This window comes from Carettochelys insculpta, chromosome 8 (genome assembly GCF_033958435.1).
Source record: "Carettochelys insculpta isolate YL-2023 chromosome 8, ASM3395843v1, whole genome shotgun sequence".
In the NCBI taxonomy this organism is placed as follows: Eukaryota; Metazoa; Chordata; order Testudines; family Carettochelyidae; genus Carettochelys; species Carettochelys insculpta.
This window is the reverse complement of record NC_134144.1, coordinates 9,727,794-9,745,634: the sequence shown is the minus strand read 5'-3', so window position 1 is coordinate 9,745,634 and position 17,841 is coordinate 9,727,794. Positions and strand designations below refer to the sequence as shown.

General features: G+C 47.8%; 2 protein-coding genes across 2 annotated transcripts in view; one reads left to right on the top strand and one right to left on the bottom strand.

Moving 5' to 3' along the window:
* The window catches only part of CCNYL1 (cyclin Y like 1), a 48,363-nt gene extending 42,537 nt beyond the window's left edge, over positions 1–5,826 (top strand). Inside the window, exons 9-10 of the mRNA XM_075001373.1 lie at positions 849–1,011; positions 4,058–5,826. Of these exons, the coding sequence (XP_074857474.1) occupies positions 849–1,011; positions 4,058–4,174 (280 nt within the window). The 3' untranslated portion in view covers positions 4,175–5,826. The remainder of the gene's footprint in view (positions 1–848; positions 1,012–4,057) is intronic.
* A 4,132-nt stretch (positions 5,827–9,958) lies between these two features.
* On the bottom strand, positions 9,959–14,596 carry FZD5 (frizzled class receptor 5). Its single transcript, XM_075001898.1, has one exon. It carries the CDS (start codon positions 14,457–14,459, stop codon positions 12,540–12,542), a length of 1,920 nt encoding a protein of 639 aa, XP_074857999.1. The 5' UTR covers positions 14,460–14,596; the 3' UTR covers positions 9,959–12,539.
* Between the last annotated feature and the right edge of the window lie 3,245 nt (positions 14,597–17,841).

Genomic DNA, 17,841 nt, shown 5'->3' with positions numbered 1-17,841 from the left:
TGTTGAACTTAATTGCCTATTTCAGATATCAGTTTATTTTTAGCTTAATTTTAAAACTGTTTTTATTTCTTTTAAAAACCTGTCTGACACCTGCAGTAGCCACAGGATGCTTTTTTCCACTTAACTGGCTGTTTCCCACTCTGCCCTACCAAAAAAAATATTTTGGGCACTACAACCAGTGTAGTGAGTCAAAAGTAGTGCCTGTGCTCTTTGTCGTAATACTTTGTTACACTGCCTAATGCCAGTGAGAAGAGAATTCCTTTTCCCACCTAATGCTGCTTGCTTATTTATTTATTTATTGTGGATGAATCCATGTTGTCTCAAGAGGCTTTTTTCTCTGAGATAATAGCGGCAGCTCTTCATAGATCCATTTGTTGCCGTGGTGATGTGACTATTCCTTTTGTTGGTCCACCTCTACTTCAATAAACCCCCTTCTTGTTATCAGCCCAGTAAAAATGTCTGCAAGTTCTTCAGAGCTAATAAAGAGCATACACCGTTCCTTTCATCTGATTGCTATAGTGGGGTCTTATGAGGGAACGAGACTGGAGTAGGAATTGTATGGCTGCACTAATGGAAGTCTGAAGAATGAACCTCCTAAGTCAGTAGAGTGAGTGTGCAACAGTGCAATTACCTTTCTCCCTAAGCTGAAGGTGCAAGACTCAGAAGCTGTACCTTGTTTTGAGCATTAGTGAATTAATCTATTGATATATGTATTTTAAAACAGTAGCGTATAGTTTGAAGGACTGTTGTAAAATCGGCAATTGTGAAAATGAAAAAGTGGTCTATTCAGCTTGACTTGGTTGCAGATATTGAATCCCATTTCTTTATTTCCCTGCTATTCTTTTTAGGAATGAGATGGAAAGACACTTCTTGGAGCTGCTGCAGTTTAATATCAATGTTCCTGCCAGTGTTTATGCCAAATACTACTTTGACCTTCGCTCCTTAGCAGATGACAACAACCTAAGTTTTCTGCTGGAGCCTCTTAGTAAAGAGAGAGCACAGAAACTGGAGGTAATGGTCTAAGACTTGGTGAACTGGGCATTCCTGTGACTGCATAATAACAGCATCTCCGTTTAATTGCATTAGGTGGTGATTAGCAAAACTAAAAAGCTCTGAGTAGTGTGTTAGAGTGATTTAACCTCTTAATAATGGGAGTATCGCATGTAAAATGCAGTGGTGCTTTATAACCAAACCAGATATCCTGAGGAAATGGAGGAGGAGGGTCTACAGTCTGTTTGGGTCCTTTTAAAAAAAAACGTGTGGCATCAGTTTCTGGAACTGTAGTTTGGCTAGACCATTTAATAGTAAAAGCTGTATCCTGTGATGAACTGTCTTTCTCTCTTTCCCTTGTTCACTTTTCCTTTGCAAACACATTAAACATCCCATTCAAACCTATTTAAATTATACCAACTGTAGGTTTCCATAGCACCCAGTGCACAGTTCCTTTTGGCTATAAAGGAGTTCTTAATGTTCCTAATTATGATTTATTAAAGTGGATGTCTAGTAGCAACTGTGGAGGTTGCAGTTTCATTTTGCAACTTTCAAAACAATCGCTATGAAGTAATACCCTTTGATCAGTGGAAAGCACTATTTTATTAATAAGCTGTCAGTGTCCACTTACATATCTTTAAATGTTCTGCACTGTTACTGACCTAGCAGAAAGTGGCTAGTAAAAATGCCCTCTGCCAGGGAGCTCTTGGGCAACCACAAAGACTCTATTACTGTTCTGTGTTCAAGGTCACTTAATTAAAACAGCTTTTGCTTTTCACAGTGTAAACCTTTCTTCAGGGTTGCTTTAACCAGCTACCAGGTACTGTGCAAGAAGCGCTATTTGAAACGCACACAAATTACCAGGGTAGCCCCAGGCAAAAATTCTGTTAAGGTTGAATCAGCCCCTTCTCTTTCTGAGAGAGATGCATTGACTACCATGCAATTTGGATTTTAATTTGATACCTTAAAAACAAGGACTCTGTGTGGACACTGAAAGGTCAGAGAGCCCCTTGTCACAAGAGTTTTACTGCATTCAGGGGCCAAACCATTTTTCATCCACACCCCAAAAATAGTGCAGCATGCTGGCTTTAGAGCTCCACTTCAGAATTGGCTGCATTTCAGAAGCATGGGTATAATAGATTCTTTGAAACAGTGGAATTATACTCATTGCTTTTCTATGGATTTTTTTTTAAACATTTAAAGGTTGCAGCGTCACAGACTGCTTATTGGATTATAGTGCAGCTTTGGGCAGGGAATGTCATTTCTTTTATTTGTGCAGCACCTAGCACAGCAGGGTCTGGGTTCAGGAAGTGGGGGCTCCCTGGTGCTACTGTACTAGAAATAATTTATGTTCTGGGACTCTTGTAATTCAACTAATACATTCTTCAGAAAATAGCTGATGGTTTCTGCAGTATATAGGCAGATGTGAGCCCCAGTTTTGTGCTTTTCTTACTAATATTTGGGTGTCTGATGTTAAATATTCACTAGACTACTCTCAACACAGCATATTTGTCACAACATACTCACATTTGTGTGTGGGGGTGTGTATGTGTAAAAATGATAAATGTTTTAATTCACAGGATATGCAGTAAATAGGTTTCAAAGTATTTGCTAAACAAGCCTAAATTTAAAAACAAACCTGCTTTTGGCTTAAAAACACACAAAGATCCATTTGGGAGCTTGTCTCGCAGCAGATCAAAAACTGATTTGCACCATATGGAGGAGTGGGACTTAATGTGTAACACAGGCTCCTTTATGATGGATAGGCTAATGTTAATTCCAAAGAGTGGTTTTGTCTGGTCTTGCAGCAGGGGTTCATGCAGCCAGTGTGTTAAAGCGTGCCACTCTTGAACCAAATGAATGCCTCCAGAAGGAGAATGACTGAAAGAAATGTAAATAATTATTTTAGAATGCACTTAGCAATTTGTTCATGCCGAGAAGCGCTGCTCACCTTTTGAACTTGGAGAATACTGGGCCATGCAGAGTGGGTGCTACCTCACATAGAAGGTGCAGACTTTTGGGTGAAGCCAGGGCTATGAAAGCTCATCTGGTGATCATGGTTAATTTTTAATGGAAGTTAGTACTTACAACTGACATTCTGAGCCTAATAGTACTGGCTGGACATACAAATAGAAAGTGTCACCTTCTTTTTTTTTTATTTGCATTGTGAAGGTGCAGAGAGGCCCCAGTCAGGGCTCGAAACACTGTCCAGAAGTATTTCTCTTTGAATTAGTTGGCATACCATTTTAAGGAGACTTCTGACTGGAATAACTGCAGTGTACATGCTGCTTTAATCGGTAAATAAATGGCGCTTCTTTGCAGTTTAGTGAAAGCAGTTCAAATACTAAATAAAATTCTCATACCTGTGTTTAATATTAAATTACCTGCAGTAAAGCAGAGTGGGGGATACTACACAGTTCAGCACAGAGAGCTCCCTATTGGATTCACCAATTTTTGTGCTGGTTTACGAACTTCAGGAAAAACTTGGCTGGCATTAGGTACTGCAGAATGTACCAGTGCACCACTATACACCTTAAGAATCCTAGATGGTTGTGTGAGTGTGGGGAGGAGAGAGGGGAACCAGCAGCTGTCATGAACTCTTCCTTCAGGGCTTAGGAATCTCTAACATCCTATTGAGTCTCATAACCTTGGCTTCGTTCCCAAACCCCACCTCTTTACACTGAGTTTTGAGTGTAATTTGTGCATGAACACATCTAGTGTGAGTTGGCTCCAAGAGTGCCATTAGGCAGTAATAAGATTTAAGTTGCTTAGAGATGTGGAGATTGAGCTGCATTTAAAAATCATAATCTCCTGTGTCTAATGATGATACTGGTGAACATGGGGAGAGCTCATTGAAGGTGCAGTTTCTACAGCCCCTTAATGTTTTCCCTCAACAAAAGGCTTTTTTTGTAAAGCCCTACACAGGGCAGCAGCCAGTAAGTGTCGCTGAAAAAGATGTAGGCTCTGTAAGTGCTCAGTCCATTAGCATTACCATTGTAAAAGCTTTCTTAAAATGTTTGAACATTTCTAATTTGTGTGTTCTTTTGTATCTGACTGTATTGTGCAGGCTATCTCCAGGCTCTGTGAGGACAAATACAAAGACTTGTCAAAAGCTGCTATGAGGCGATCTTTCAGTGCTGATAATTTAGTTGGTATTCGTCGTTCTAATGCCATCCTCTCCTGAGGAGAGAAGGGGTGCAGCACAATGAAGCCAGCATATGTATGAACCAGAGGAATACCACCACTCCATGCACATAAGCCAGCAGTGATGGTGTCTTCCAGTAACGGGAGGAAGCGTAAAACCAGCCAAGGGACCCCAGGGCCTGAGGAGCATATTTCATTCAAAAGATGGGACCTTGTCCAGTCGGTACTCCTTTTAATGTACCCAGAGGTGCAAAAACAAGCTCTCCCCTCCCCTCCCACAGATGTTTGCTTACTGTGTAGGCCTATAGCAGTGAATGATGAGGTTTTTAATAATGAGTAGTTTTAAACTTTAGAATTTAAACACTAACCACGTGAGAAAAGTCCCAATGTTCTTCCCTTTTCTCCCTGTCATCCAAAATCTTGCTGCATTTGCCACTCTGAATGCAGCATTAACAAAAAGGAAAAAAAAATGACTTAATGAAATATTATGCCACTGGAGCTGATATGGTAGCTTAGGTAAGTGTTGAAGGGTTTTGCTATTCAAAAGCTGCTGCTATTGGGGATGAGTTCAAAACCAACACACTGTTTGAGCAGGATATAAAGCTAACTGTGTACCAGCAATGTCATTCCGGTAGAGAGTGACAGAAGATTTTGAATGTTTGGGTTGGAAGCAGAGAAATGGTGTTACACATTGATGAAATTTATAGGGTCCAGTCTGCATTTCTTGTGAAATATGGTGCTTCTCACTCACTAATACTTTAGCTACTGCAATAGGAAAATACACATTTTGTGTATCTTTCTGAGGCACTCAATGAGAGAGCTGTATTGGAAACATTGTGGCAATCCAGTGTCAAATAGCCCACTGCATTGCTTCTCTGACTTCATCCAACGCAGATCTGTTGTGCTTTATGCAGTGGAGTTCTCACAATGTTGATGGTAAGATTATCATGTCTGTTTTGGTTCCCCTAGACTTCCTGCTTTCAGATGGGAGGGTTTACTTTTGTGGTGAAACATAGTTGTGTGAAGATCTTGGACTGTCTGATAGAGGTAGATTCTTATTCCCAATTAGCACATACAATTTTGTTCAAATGAGTTTTTTTTTTTTTTTTTTTAAAAAAAAAAAGTATATAAGTTGTCAGATTTATTTTTGAAAAAGTGAACATTCTTGTTCACTTAACTCTGTTTTTCCTGAAGATAATTTCCTCAAGAATGAGAATTTGGGATGGAGTTTCCCTTCAAATGTCAAAACTCTAAACAGGATAAGTAGTAGTGACTTTTCCTGAGGTTAGCCCTTTATATACCTCCTCAGTTCTAGATAGATTCTAGGCACTTTGTTCCACATTGAATGATATTACTTACTAGGACAAATGTTGTTTAATCCTGCCTCCAGCCAAGGTCCAGTAAGTTACAGGTTCCCATGCCTTTGAGATTGGGGACTTCAGAGTGTAACAGTTTGACAGCATTCAGACTATTTAAATGATACATATAGTATTTTAAAGTTTGCAATTCTACCAGCTCCAGGCCCACAATCCTTGGAACTTGGAATTTCAGGTGTTTTGATCAAGATTCAATTTTGAAAATAATGCTACATCTTCAGGTGGTTTTTCCTTTCTCATGTTTGTATTAAAAGAAAAGCTAATAATAAACTCTATTTTAATTAAAGCTGAAGGTAATTAGAGTGTTCTGTACCATTTTTCTCTGAGTGTGTTTGCAAATAACTTGTTGAACAGATTCAAATGAGTCCTTGGACCTATGTGGCTGCTTTAGAGTCCTTCCAGATCTGTGGTGTGTGAAATCCACCCCAGTGTGAGCTGATTCATGTGGTAAGACAACAAAAATCTGAAAATGTCACTTGAGAACCAAAAATAATTATTGGGGTTTGAAATAGTGAGGGGCACACAGTTTGCAGTCAACTGCAATTTGTATATTTAAGATGAAAGAAGAATATGATTGAAATAACACCTTCTGTCCTTCCAGGTCCTGTTTGTTGCTAAAATCTGAGCAAAAATGTTTAAATGGTTGATGGTGACTGATAGATTTTGGTTTAAATGCAATATAATAGTGGTTCACTATTCCTCCTTTTGAAAACTACTTTTGAACAAGATTAGCTTCTTGTAATTTCCTATTTCTGGCTTTCAAGTTGACCTGTAACCTAATTCTTACAGTCAACACAAAAAAGCAGTAAAGTAGCACTTAACTTATTAGGTGAGCTTTTGTGGGACAGACCCATCCTGCAACATGATTTGAACTTTCTGGCTTATGAGGTGAATATAAACACACCCTCCCTGTGCTTGTTTTGTTGCAGTGTGTGTATGTAGCAGGTGCCATCTGGCACATCTAAGAAAAGGATGCTTAATAGACATCTCTCCAGAGGTGTCAGAGAATCAGGAAAGGACTTACCCCAAAGTAGTCTGAATCTGCAGGGTGTATTGCTAATCTTTGGCACTTGTCGCTCTCACAGAAGGCTAGGATTTGTGTCCGACAACTCAGGAGCAGGCCAAAATCAGGGGCTGCCTTTGCTCGGTGGTATTTTAAATTAGCAGTTATCACCACTTGTGAGGCAACATCACGTATGATAGGTGACTTTGCAATAGCATGATGCTTCTGACACATGGAAAACAGGTTGAATCTGAATGTGAAAGTCAGTTTTCCTAAAGAATCAACTCTTTCATTGATACGTTAATCTGACAGGTTGAAAATACTGACTGGTCAGTAGCAATTTGTTAGCCATCCTCTCATTTCCACCTTCCATATATGGAAATCCACTTCTGTTCAGCAAGCTTTTGGTGACTGACCTTTACAGCATTATTTGCAGCGTAACTATAAATGTCAATCCCAGGACATTAGGTGGGTGACTTAATATCTTTTATTGGACCTTTCCCAGGCTTGAAGAAGAGCTCTGTGGCCAAAACTGGACTCCCTCCCCAACAGAAACTGGTCCAACAAAAAGTATTACTTCATCTTGTGTCTCCAACCTATGAAAATAATGTATGCACTCTGTCTAGCAAAATACCCCATATATAAACTTATGCTGAATCATCTTTCTAGATTCTCTCCATTTCTGCAGATACTTCAGTGCCTTTCGTTTTAGGAGTAGGTGATCACAGTTCTAAGCATCTATAATGTACAGTCAGCCTCCTTACTGTTTGAATTAAAAGCTATGGAATAAAAGGTGTGCTCTTTTTGCTGCTTCATGGTGTAAAAAGGCCTTAATATTTTTAAAACACTTTGACAGAGCAAGTCTTTATTACCCTGCTTTTTGCAGGGCAATTCATTGGTTGACTGCAGAGCTCGTGAGATTCTTTTGCTATAACAAAACTGAAACCTGAGCTACTGACTAGGGGAAATTGATTCTTAATCCTGTTTTAAAATCGTTAAATAGGAGTTAAACTGACAACCACTGGTGAGAAACTGGTAACATCCATTCCCCATTTGAGGACTGATCTCCCTCTCCAGGAAGCAAAAGTTGGGTTTTGCTTTCTGGTGCTATAAGATGCCTTAAGGAGAGACCAAATCAGTATGGTGGGGATTTTTTGTTTGTGGCTTTTTTTTTTTTTTTTTTTTTTTAAAAGAGCAAATCCCATCCACTTTTTCCTGTGGAAGCCTGGTGGTTTTTGAAAAGGCTCCATAGATGTTAGCAACAGCTTGTTCTTGAAAAAGTAGGCCTAAGAGGGAATTTATTCATAATCACTACTGGAAATGTCCCTTTTAAAAATAGTGGAATTTTAATAGGGTGACAGGTTAATTTTTTCCTCCCTTTGTATGAGTGAGGCTGGTAGGATAGATAAATGTGTGCGCGTTGGTCTGTATGCACTGGATATAAATCTTTATAGAGCTGCGTCCTTGTCATTTTCTAGCTGTAGTTGTGACACTCAGTAGCCAGCAGTGAACTGCTATATGCAGGTTTCACTGCAGGCTAATTAAAATAAGCTCCGCTCCCATCCACAAGCCCTGTTAGGTGGAGGTCAGCACTTGGCCGACTCATTGATACATACAGTGTTTGATAGAATCCCAGCTGACAAATGCAAACTTGCTCAGCATGACCTTTTTACTTTAGGATACAGGAACTGTGTGTTCTGTTTCTAAGGCAATTTGCTATGAGAACAACTTAGAGTGGGTTTGATGGGTAAGAGGACAAGTACTTCTGGGCTAAAATAAGTGTCAAGAACACCCATTTTCGTTACAAGAAAAGGTGTAAAGCATAATGCAGGCAAGTGGAGGAGGAGGGGAAGGAGGATTTAGGCAAGGAGCTAAAAAGTGGAGTATGTGCTAGAGAGTATGTTCTGAGCACTTGAATAGGGTTGGTTGCCGATCAGATCTACATTCCAGCACTGAGTAGCAGGGAGAGCTCCACCAGAAAGGAAGGAGAGGTAACAGTTCAAACCTCATTTCCATGGCATTCTCAAGTGCCCTGTACCTTGTCCTTGTATGAAATATCCATGCTGGTGTTGCATTCTCCTTCCGAGTGGTGTGCCAGAGAGCAATCCTGAATGGGTTTATAGAGCAGATCAGATACCTCCCTTTCCTTACAGAGTGGTGTCATCCTTGTCCTTAACAGAGTATTTCTCATAATGCCTGGTATGTTCAAAGGTCATTAGGCCTAATCTTCCTGCCAACAAGTTTCTAATTCCATTGTGTTACTGCTGATTTGCCTTGGGGGAGAGGGGGGGATGGCCAGTTCAGAAGCTCATTAGCCTTTCTGTAAAGGCGACACCTAGAACTAGGGCAGCTTTATGTTGGAAGGAAGTAGGAGGTGTTTTAATCCAAGGTACACGAAGCTGTCCCTCTTCCCTGCCCCCTTCCCCCGTAGTACTAGTCCTAAATTTAGGGACAGCTTTTTCAGCTCAGGTGATTAAAGTGTTGAAAGCATCGGTTCCCTGCCAGCTCTTAAACATTGTGAACGGTGCTGTACAAGAAAAGGGAAGAGGCAGTAGCTACCCTGAAGGGATAAGCATTGAACATGCTCTGGGAGAGCTAGATTCATGATGAGATGCCCAATTGTGGTATTGGAATAGTTCATGCCATTAGCAAGGGCCTGTCCCCGCCCCCCCATATAATCAGTCACAAGTGAGCAACTTGGAACCTATTTTTAATGCTTTTCCTGAAGCAACTCTATCTGCAGACTGAATCCTTGCAAAATGAGATGCTTCCTCTTGCAGAGGAAGACATCTAACGTCTGTCTTTTGGATGGTGTGGATCAGCACCCAGTGCAGACAGGGCCCTAAGATGGGTGTGTGCTCCCAATTGACTGACACTTCCTAACTGTTAACTGGAAAATTATCAAAGGACAGGTGTACCTGGCTTGTTAATTGGGGGACAAGAACCTGACATTGCAAGTCAAAACACCAGTGTACTTTACAATGAGATCTACACTTAACTATAGGGTGTAACCTTGCACAGTCAGAGCAATGTGTCTTACAGGAGCTGTTATGGACGCTCACCAACACCAATGCTTGTGTTAAAATCAACCCCTGCTCTACCAGTTTTGTGCCTTTTATTTTTTTTGAAAGGTAAAGTCACAGAACAGACTTCAGCTTTTTCCTCTGCCTCTAACATTCCCTTACAAGGCTTTGTTTACAACCTAGGTGAGGACTTCTGGTGGGACTCCACTAGCTGCATTCCTATTTCCTGCTGCAAACCATGACATGTTTATTATTTGTATAATAATGCCTAGAGAGTCTAATGTGGGAATAGGGCCTCAAAAGCCAAGCACCATATATGCTTGTAGCCCTTCTTCTTTCATTGCCTCAGAGCTTTGCTCAGCATATCCCTGTCAGTGCCTCCTACTGGTAAGAAGATGGGAACACATTCATCTCCCCCATTCCCATTATGTCATTTTATTTTCCTCTGCTGTCAACAAAGAAACAGACACTTGTTTGTCTCATAAATAGCTATTCTCCATATTTTTTCTTTGAATAAAAATCTCAATTTTCTTTGACTCCTCACAAAATAGAATACATACAAAGATACTTCTTTATCAAGGAAAAAGGCAGCCAGCATCAGCAACTGAAGTATGTGAAGTCTAACGCACGGAACCGTCAGCCACCCCAAGCTGGGCCCAACACAACATCTTTACCAACCTACTGTTGTTAATTGCTGCTGTTTGCAGTGCTATTGGTGAAAATGTGGAGAATCCCAAAGGCCTCGGGCCAGTAATATGAGCTCTTATGATTGTCTGGAGCAACAATTTGCCACTAAGCCAAAACTATCCCTACTTGCATCAACTACGCTGGCACTTCAGTCCACTGTTTGCAGCTGATTTTAAAGTGTACACCAAGGCTGTTACACTTCAAGAAAAATCCTTTGTGGTTTTGTTCATGGTATTCGTTGAAAGGTGTCCAGCTGTGTCTACACAAGGTCACTACAACAAAATGTGAGTAAGACAAGCTATGAATTTGACAAATAGTTCCCCATGATTGCCCAGTGTATCTGGACAGCTGCCTTGTTAAAGAGAACAAACCCGTATCAAAGCTCCCTAAAACTCTCTAGTATATACAAATCAGCTTCCACAGTATAATTATTTACAGCATGTGAGAACAGGCTGCAGCTTGGCTCAGGTGAAGTGCTTTATGCTCACTGAATTGCAGGACCTATCACAGACCTGGTAAGCTGTGCTGTGGGAGTTCATTACCAAGTGGAGGACTCCAGTCTTCTGTCAGAGGTGGTTTATCTCCTTCCCCCTTACCCTGGCCCTCCCTTGTACTGCAATACCCAGGGGATCATTGGGTTTCTGGCTGGGGCATGCAGCTTGGGGCTGGTTAGCCATGTAAGGTTAATGTTCTAGCTCTGCCCCTGGAGCAGGAAGGGTCCTGCTGTGCTCACTGAAGACAACCCTGGGGATTTAGTTCCTCTTAGAAAGGGGAGTGCTGCTCTTTCAGTAAAGTTGACAGTTCCCACTTTGGCCCAGCCAGCAGCTCGGGTGTCAGCTCCCTGGGCTGAGTAAAATGAGGAGCCCCATTGAGCTACAGGTCCTTCCTTCGACCTCTAAGGCCTGTGAACAACACACTGCTGCCTCCAAGCTCACCTGCTGAAACACCAGCTACTGCCTGAGGATCAGCATGGCAGTAGCAGAGAGAGAAGCAGCAGCCTCTTGCCTCCCTTTTCCCTGCTCACGCAGTTGGGAGCAGTGAGGTTGGTGCCAGCTTTCAGTGTGGGGTTTCTCTGAGAGAGGATAACAAACACCAGGGGGGCAAACGTGGGGAGTGCCTTTCAGGAGCCTAGATGGTGGTGAAGATGGACTACATCCATCCGGCTCCTACAGTCCCTCCTCTTCCAAGGGGAGGGAAAGGAAACGGGCACAAAGCCAGAGCCCCAGTCCCATCCAGGCAGACTGGTTATTGCAGGGGGGTTAGGAGTCGCCTTTCCCTGCAGCTTGTGCACAGCCCAGCCACCGGCTTGGAAGAAGTGGGGGCCTACACGGGGTTTAAAGGCAGCACCAGAGTGCAGGGAGAGCCAGGCGCTGGCCAAGGAGCCTGGTTTTTGAGTGTTTCTACTCCGGGCCGCCGGCTGCCCCAAGGCTGCGCCCCACTCCGGGAGCCCCACGCACTGGAGCGAGGCAGGAGCCTGCTGCTGTCTCCCCGCCAGAGCCTGTTAGCCCCCCGCGAGCAGGGGCAGCGCCACGCGCCTCTGGGCCCTGCGCCGGGCAGCAGCTCTGCCCGCCTGCAAACCCGCCCGGGCTCGGCGCAGGAGGCCGCCCGCTGCCCAACCCCCGGCCACGCCCCTCCTCCGACTGTAACCTGTGCTCGCCCCCCACCCCACTGACCCGCGAGGCCGCCTCTTACTCCCTCCCGCTCCCGGCTCTGCCACCGCCGGACGTATCCCCCGTCCGGGGCTAAGGCGGCACCGCCGCCCGGGGGGGGCGCTCCTGGCCTGTCCCATTTACAGGGCCGGGGCGCTCCGGGCCTCTCCCATTTACGGAGCCGGGGCGCTCCGGGCCTCTCCCATTCCCCCTGGGTGGGGGCGCACCTGGCCTGTCCCATTTACGGCGGGGGGGGGCGCTCCGGGCCTCTCCCATTCCGCCGGGGGGGGCGCTCCTGGCCTGTCCCATTTACGGCGGGGGGGGCGCTCCGGGCCTCTCCCATTCCCCCTGGGTGGGGGCGCTCCGGGCCTCTCCCATTCCGCCTGGGGGGGCGCTCCTGGCCTGTCCCATTTACAGGGGGGGGGGGGCGCTCCGGGCCTCTCCCATTCCGCCTGGGGGGGCGCTCCTGGCCTGTCCCATTTACGGGTCGGGGGTGGCGCAGGCGGCTCATGAACCAGTTCTGTCAGCTCCGCGCCAGCGGCCGCGTCCTGCCTGAGCGGCGCCGGCCGGCCGGCCCCTTCCCCGCCCGCTGCGCTGAGGTGACGGCCGCCTCCGGGACCGGCCGCCGCGACCTGGGTCGCCCCCGTGACTCAGCGTCCGGCGCCTCTCACACCGGAGCGAGCGGGACCGGCTTGTGGTAGGCGGCGGCGGCCGCGCCCCCCGGCCGGGCCGCGCCGGCCGCCGCGTACAGGGCGGGCTTCCGGCCGCGGCGGCACCACCTGGCGGTGAAGCGCCGCCACGAGTCCAGCGTCTTCCCCGACCAGATCCACACGCCCGAGGTGATGCCCACCACCAGGCACATGAAGTACTTCAGCATGAAGACGGCGTAGTCCGGCCGCGGCCGGCCCGCCTCGCCGGCGCAGGCGCAGTGGTGGGCGCGCTCCCAGCTCTCGCGATAGTGCTGCTCGTACACGTAGCAGGCCACCACCAGCCCGGCCGGCACCGTGTAGAGCACCGTGAAGAGGCCGATGCGGATCATCAGCTTCTCCAGCTTGTCCGTCTTGGTGCCCCCCTGCTTGATGACGCTGCGGATGCGGAAGAGGGAGACGAAGCCCGCCAGCAGGAAGAGGCCGCCGGTGAAGAGATACACCACCAGCGGCGCCAGCACGAAGCCCCGCAGGGCGGCCACGCTCTGGTTGCCCACGTAGCACACGCCGGCCACCGGGTCGCCGTCCACCGCGCTGAGCGCCAGCACGGCGATGGACTGGACGCTGGGGATGAGCCAGGCGGCCAGGTGGAAGTACTGCGAGTAGCCCGCGATGGCCTCGTTGCCCCACTTCATGCCGGCCGCCAGGAACCAGGTGAGGGAGAGGATCACCCACCAGAGGGAGCTGGCCATGCCGAAGAAGTAGAGCAGCAGGAAGACCGTGGTGCACAGCGCCGGGCCCGTGGTCTCGTAGTGCACGTGGCGGTGCTCCGGGTCGCAGGCCACGCTGGCGTGGCCGGCCACCAGGCGGACGAGGTAGCCCAGCGAGACGAAGAGGTAGCAGGCGGAGAGGAAGATGATGGGGCGCTCCGGGTAGCGGAAGCGCTGCATGTCGATCAGGAAGGTGGCCACGGTGGTGGAGGTGGAGAGGAAGCAGAGGATGGACCACAGGCCGACCCAGAAGCTGGCGAAGGTCTTCTCGTCCTGGGTGAAGTAGGGCTGGAAGCAGGGCACGGCGCAGTTGGGCACCTGGCCGGTCTTGATCTTGCCGTAGAGCGGGTGGGACTCGCGGGCGATGGGCACGAAGGGCTCGGTGCACCGGCACGCCCGGCCGCAGTCCGGGCTCAGGCTCCGCGGGGCCCCCCGGGAGGGGCGGGTGGGCTTGGCCAAGGCGGGCGGCGCCGGGGTGGTGCCGGGCTCGCTGCGGTTGTAATCCATGCACAGCGTGTCCGGGTCCCCCAGCGCCGGCAGCCGGTCGCAGCTCATGCGCTCGGGCCAGGCGAAGCCGTACTGGCGCATGAGGGGCGAGCAGCCGGCCTTGGCCCGCTCGCACACGGCGCGGCAGGGCGGCAGGGGCTTGGCGTAGTCCAGCAGGCAGATGGGGGTGTAGACGCTGCAGAGGAAGAAGCGCAGGTCCGGCGAGCACTGGATCTCCACCAGCGGCCAGAACTGGTGCACCTCCAGGCCGGCTTCGTCCTGCGTGTCGTGGTTGAACTGGTTGGGCATGTAGGTCAGGTTGTAGCCGATGCCCTTGCACATGGGCACCGTGATCTCCTGGCACACGGGCGCCTTGGAGGCGGCGGCCACCAGCAGCGGGACCCGCAGGAGGAGCAGCAGGCTCAGGAGCCGCCGGCCGGGGCCCACCATCGCGGCCACGGCGCGGCCCGGCGCCGATCGCGGGGGTCCCGGGGCGGCAGGCGAGCTCGGGCGGGCTCGCCCAGGACTGCGGGGTCTCTCCCGGGCGCCCGGCGGCGGCGGGGAGCTCGGGTTCGGCGGGCCGGGGCGCGCCCTCCGCTCCGGCTGCTCCCTGGGCGCTGGCGGCGCTCGGCTCCCGGAGAAGTTTGGCAGCGCTGCCTGCGCCGCGCCCGGCCTCAGGTGCATGGCTTGCCCGCGGCGGGCGGCTCGGCGCTCAGCCCCGGCCGGTCCGCTGCCCGCGCACGCCGGCCTCCATGGCCGCGGGCAGCCACCTGCAGCGCAGAGGGAACCGGAGCGCTGCCCCTGCCGCGGCGATGCGGCTGGGCGGGCAGCGCATCGGGCTGCCCCGGACGCCTGGCACCGCGTGGCCCCCAAAGCCGCTGCCGGCTGCGCTCCGCTGCCCTCCGTGGGCTCCAGCCCAGGCGCTCGCTGTAGCCACCGCCGCCCCTGCAGCCGGCGCGGGCGGAGTGGTGTCTGGGACCCGGCCACCTGCGTTCAAATGCACAGACTGCAGTCCCGCCCCCTCGCCTGCTGGCCCCGCCCCCTGCTGGGCGCCATGCCCCCTCCGCGTTTAGCCCCATCTATTCCCACGGTGATTCCCGGGGGCGGTGTCATCCCCCCTCCAAATCTGCTTAAACTGGGGACCTTTCAACAATGACAGGAGCCTCAGCTTCCAAAGGGACAGCCCCTGCCCCTGCAGTTCTTCTTCAAGCAGAGTGCCTCAACCCAACTGCCCCAGGTCTCGGCTCAAAGCATGCTAGCAAGTGACTTGCAGTGCCAAACGCAAAGGCAGGTGTCCTGTTGTGGCCATTTCCTTTCCCTGATTGTGCAACACCTCGGTACTACCGGAGACCCACAACAGGAAACTGACTTGCAATGAGTCTCTTGGTTTGTGGTAACTGCCTAAATGGTAAGCGAAGCCTGTAGATGGACAAAAGGGGGATAGATCTGCATGCTCCAGGCAGCTGTCACAATCGAGATGGTGATTAATAACAGAATAAGATTTTTTTTAAATAATTTTTTTAGGATTTGTAAGCTAATAGTGCTGCCTAAAGCATTTTAGATACCCTCGTTTTTTATTTGCTCATATTTCAGCATCAATAGAAGGATCCTAAGTTTAATATGAGATGTAGTTCAGTTCTTCTACATACACCAAGGTCCTTTCTGTCACCCCAGCTTGGCAATAAATGGAGTGGGATAATGGAGTTCATTGGAACAAATCCAGTTCCCTCCACAGAGATTAAATTGAAGAACAGGAAGAAACAACGTAGCAATAAGCTGTATGGCCTTCCTCCTGCTTTCAACAAGAAGTTCATCAAACACCACCTACTCCGCAGGGTGCAAGTGCTCACTAATTTCATTACATATAACCGCCAAAAATTCACAAGCAGGTTTTGGATTTTTTTCAACATATCCTTGCACTGTGACAAGTAGTTAATAGGATAAGAACCCTAACCAGGGAAACATTTATAAATACCTTGTCTCAGCTAGTTTGACTCTGCTTATTGCTTTTTTCTAACTGTGGCCCTTATTCTTGAGATGCTGGTGTCTTGGACTCTCATCCAGCTCTTTCTGGCCCTGCAGAAACCCAGCTGCTCTTTCTGACAAGCCAGCTCACTTTGATTAAGAAGCTGACCGAACAGTTCCTGTTTTTGCTTCAACACCAGACCATGAGTTAAAAGCATCTGGCACAGGGAGACAGGTGATTATTGAATGGGGAGTTTGGCGTTCCCAAGAAAGAAGCAGATATTGAAACTTACTCTTCCCCCCTCATCTGGCTGCCCCCTTTGCTTCCCGCCCCTCTAAGGTACAGTATCTTTGTTCCATTCCCTCCATTAACTTTTCCCCTTCACCCAGTGAATACAGGAGGCATAGGATTTTGGCATGTAAGATTAAGTAGGGGGAATTGGTGTACAGCAATGATATAATAAAAAGACCCAGACAGGCAGCCAGAAGGTGGCTTTGAACGTGCAGTGCAAGCACAGAACAAACAATTACCCACCTTCCTTTCCAAGCCTATGGTTAATGATCTGAGTGCTATTTCCCTAGGCAGTCTGCTAAACTGGCCCCCTCTACACTGAACCAGAAAGAACCAGAGAAGGAAACTATGTTATATAAACAGCATATAGGTTGCAAAGGCAGCTCTGTGTATTTGAGTCTAAAAAAAGGTTATTAGGCATGTAGACAGCCCTTCCTTAGTCAAGCAGGGGCTGGTGATATCTATGTTGCAGATGCATAATTCCAACATCTCTCCTCCTTTTAGATGTTTGTCCCCTCCAGTATTTTGCTTTTTGTCTGTATAGCACTAGACATGATACATTTGGGATACGAATATGTAGATAATACTTATAATTTCAACTACAAAAATGATAACATGCACCAAAATAGGCTTTACTAACCTCTTTGCATGCACTAGCACCATCAGCAGTCGCTCCTGGTTCCACCGCGCTAGTACCACCACAGGGCAGCCCCTACAGCTGGCAGTTGCCCTCCTAGGTTGCTGTGTCCACAGGCGCATTGTAAGAGTTCACCTCCATGCCTCCCACAGGAGGATCGCTAACCCCAGACAGGGCCACTCAGTTGTAACATCCCGCTCACTCAGTGACATGAAGAAGTAAGAAATTGCTGATACTTTTCAGAATAATAGCTAGCTCCTGGTTTATCTTAGCTCCTCCAGGTTATCATGGATATACTTCAATGAATGCAGTTCTTGTATTTATAAATCCCAAGCAGTCACTGGGAATTGGGAGCCTAAAATTCATTGCGAAGCCCACCTAGAAGCCCATGATTCTACAGATGCTTGGAACTTGTCTACATGTAAGACGTGCACCATTTTTGCTAAGACTGGCTTTTTAAATTGATTTCTTGAAAGCAGCGCATGGCCCTACATTAGTTTAGCTGGTTTGATTTATTGAATTACGTTAAATCAAAAGAAACCTAATTTAAACTGACGTAAAAGTGCCTATAAACAGGATTGCACTAGCTTAGCTAAATCAGTTTAAAATCTTACCTTTAGTTACATCAGTGCAGGTCTGTCAGTAAAGTACTTGAGTAGATGGTTATCTTACACATGGTAAAAAGTCTCAGAGGGGTCAAGTGCTAGTCTATAACTTCAAAAGCAACAAGCAGTCCTCTGGCACCTTAGAGGCTAATAAATGTATTAGGTCATGAGCTTTCACAGGTAAAGCTCACTTCAAAACACACTGTATTAGTTCCATTTACTTCAAAGGGAGCATGGGGTGTAGAATTCACCATGGGTGTAAATATCTGCCTTACCACCAATCCGAACATTACAACCTGCTGCCAGGTAATAACAGCCAGTTGTTCTTTTTTGTCCCTTTGTTTTCTAGCTATGAAATTGGCAAAAAATTGGCTTTCTTGGAAGCAGCAACATGCTGTGATTTTTTTGTTGTTTCACCTCATCCTCTCACTTACCTCTCAAGGCCTGACTTGGTCTTACATACCTGTTGTAGCTTTGTTATTTAGTTAATCCAGTGCTGCAAACCGCAGCTGCTGCTGTGTGGTGGTATTAACGCAGTGGAACCAGAGCGACTGCTGATGGTCTTGG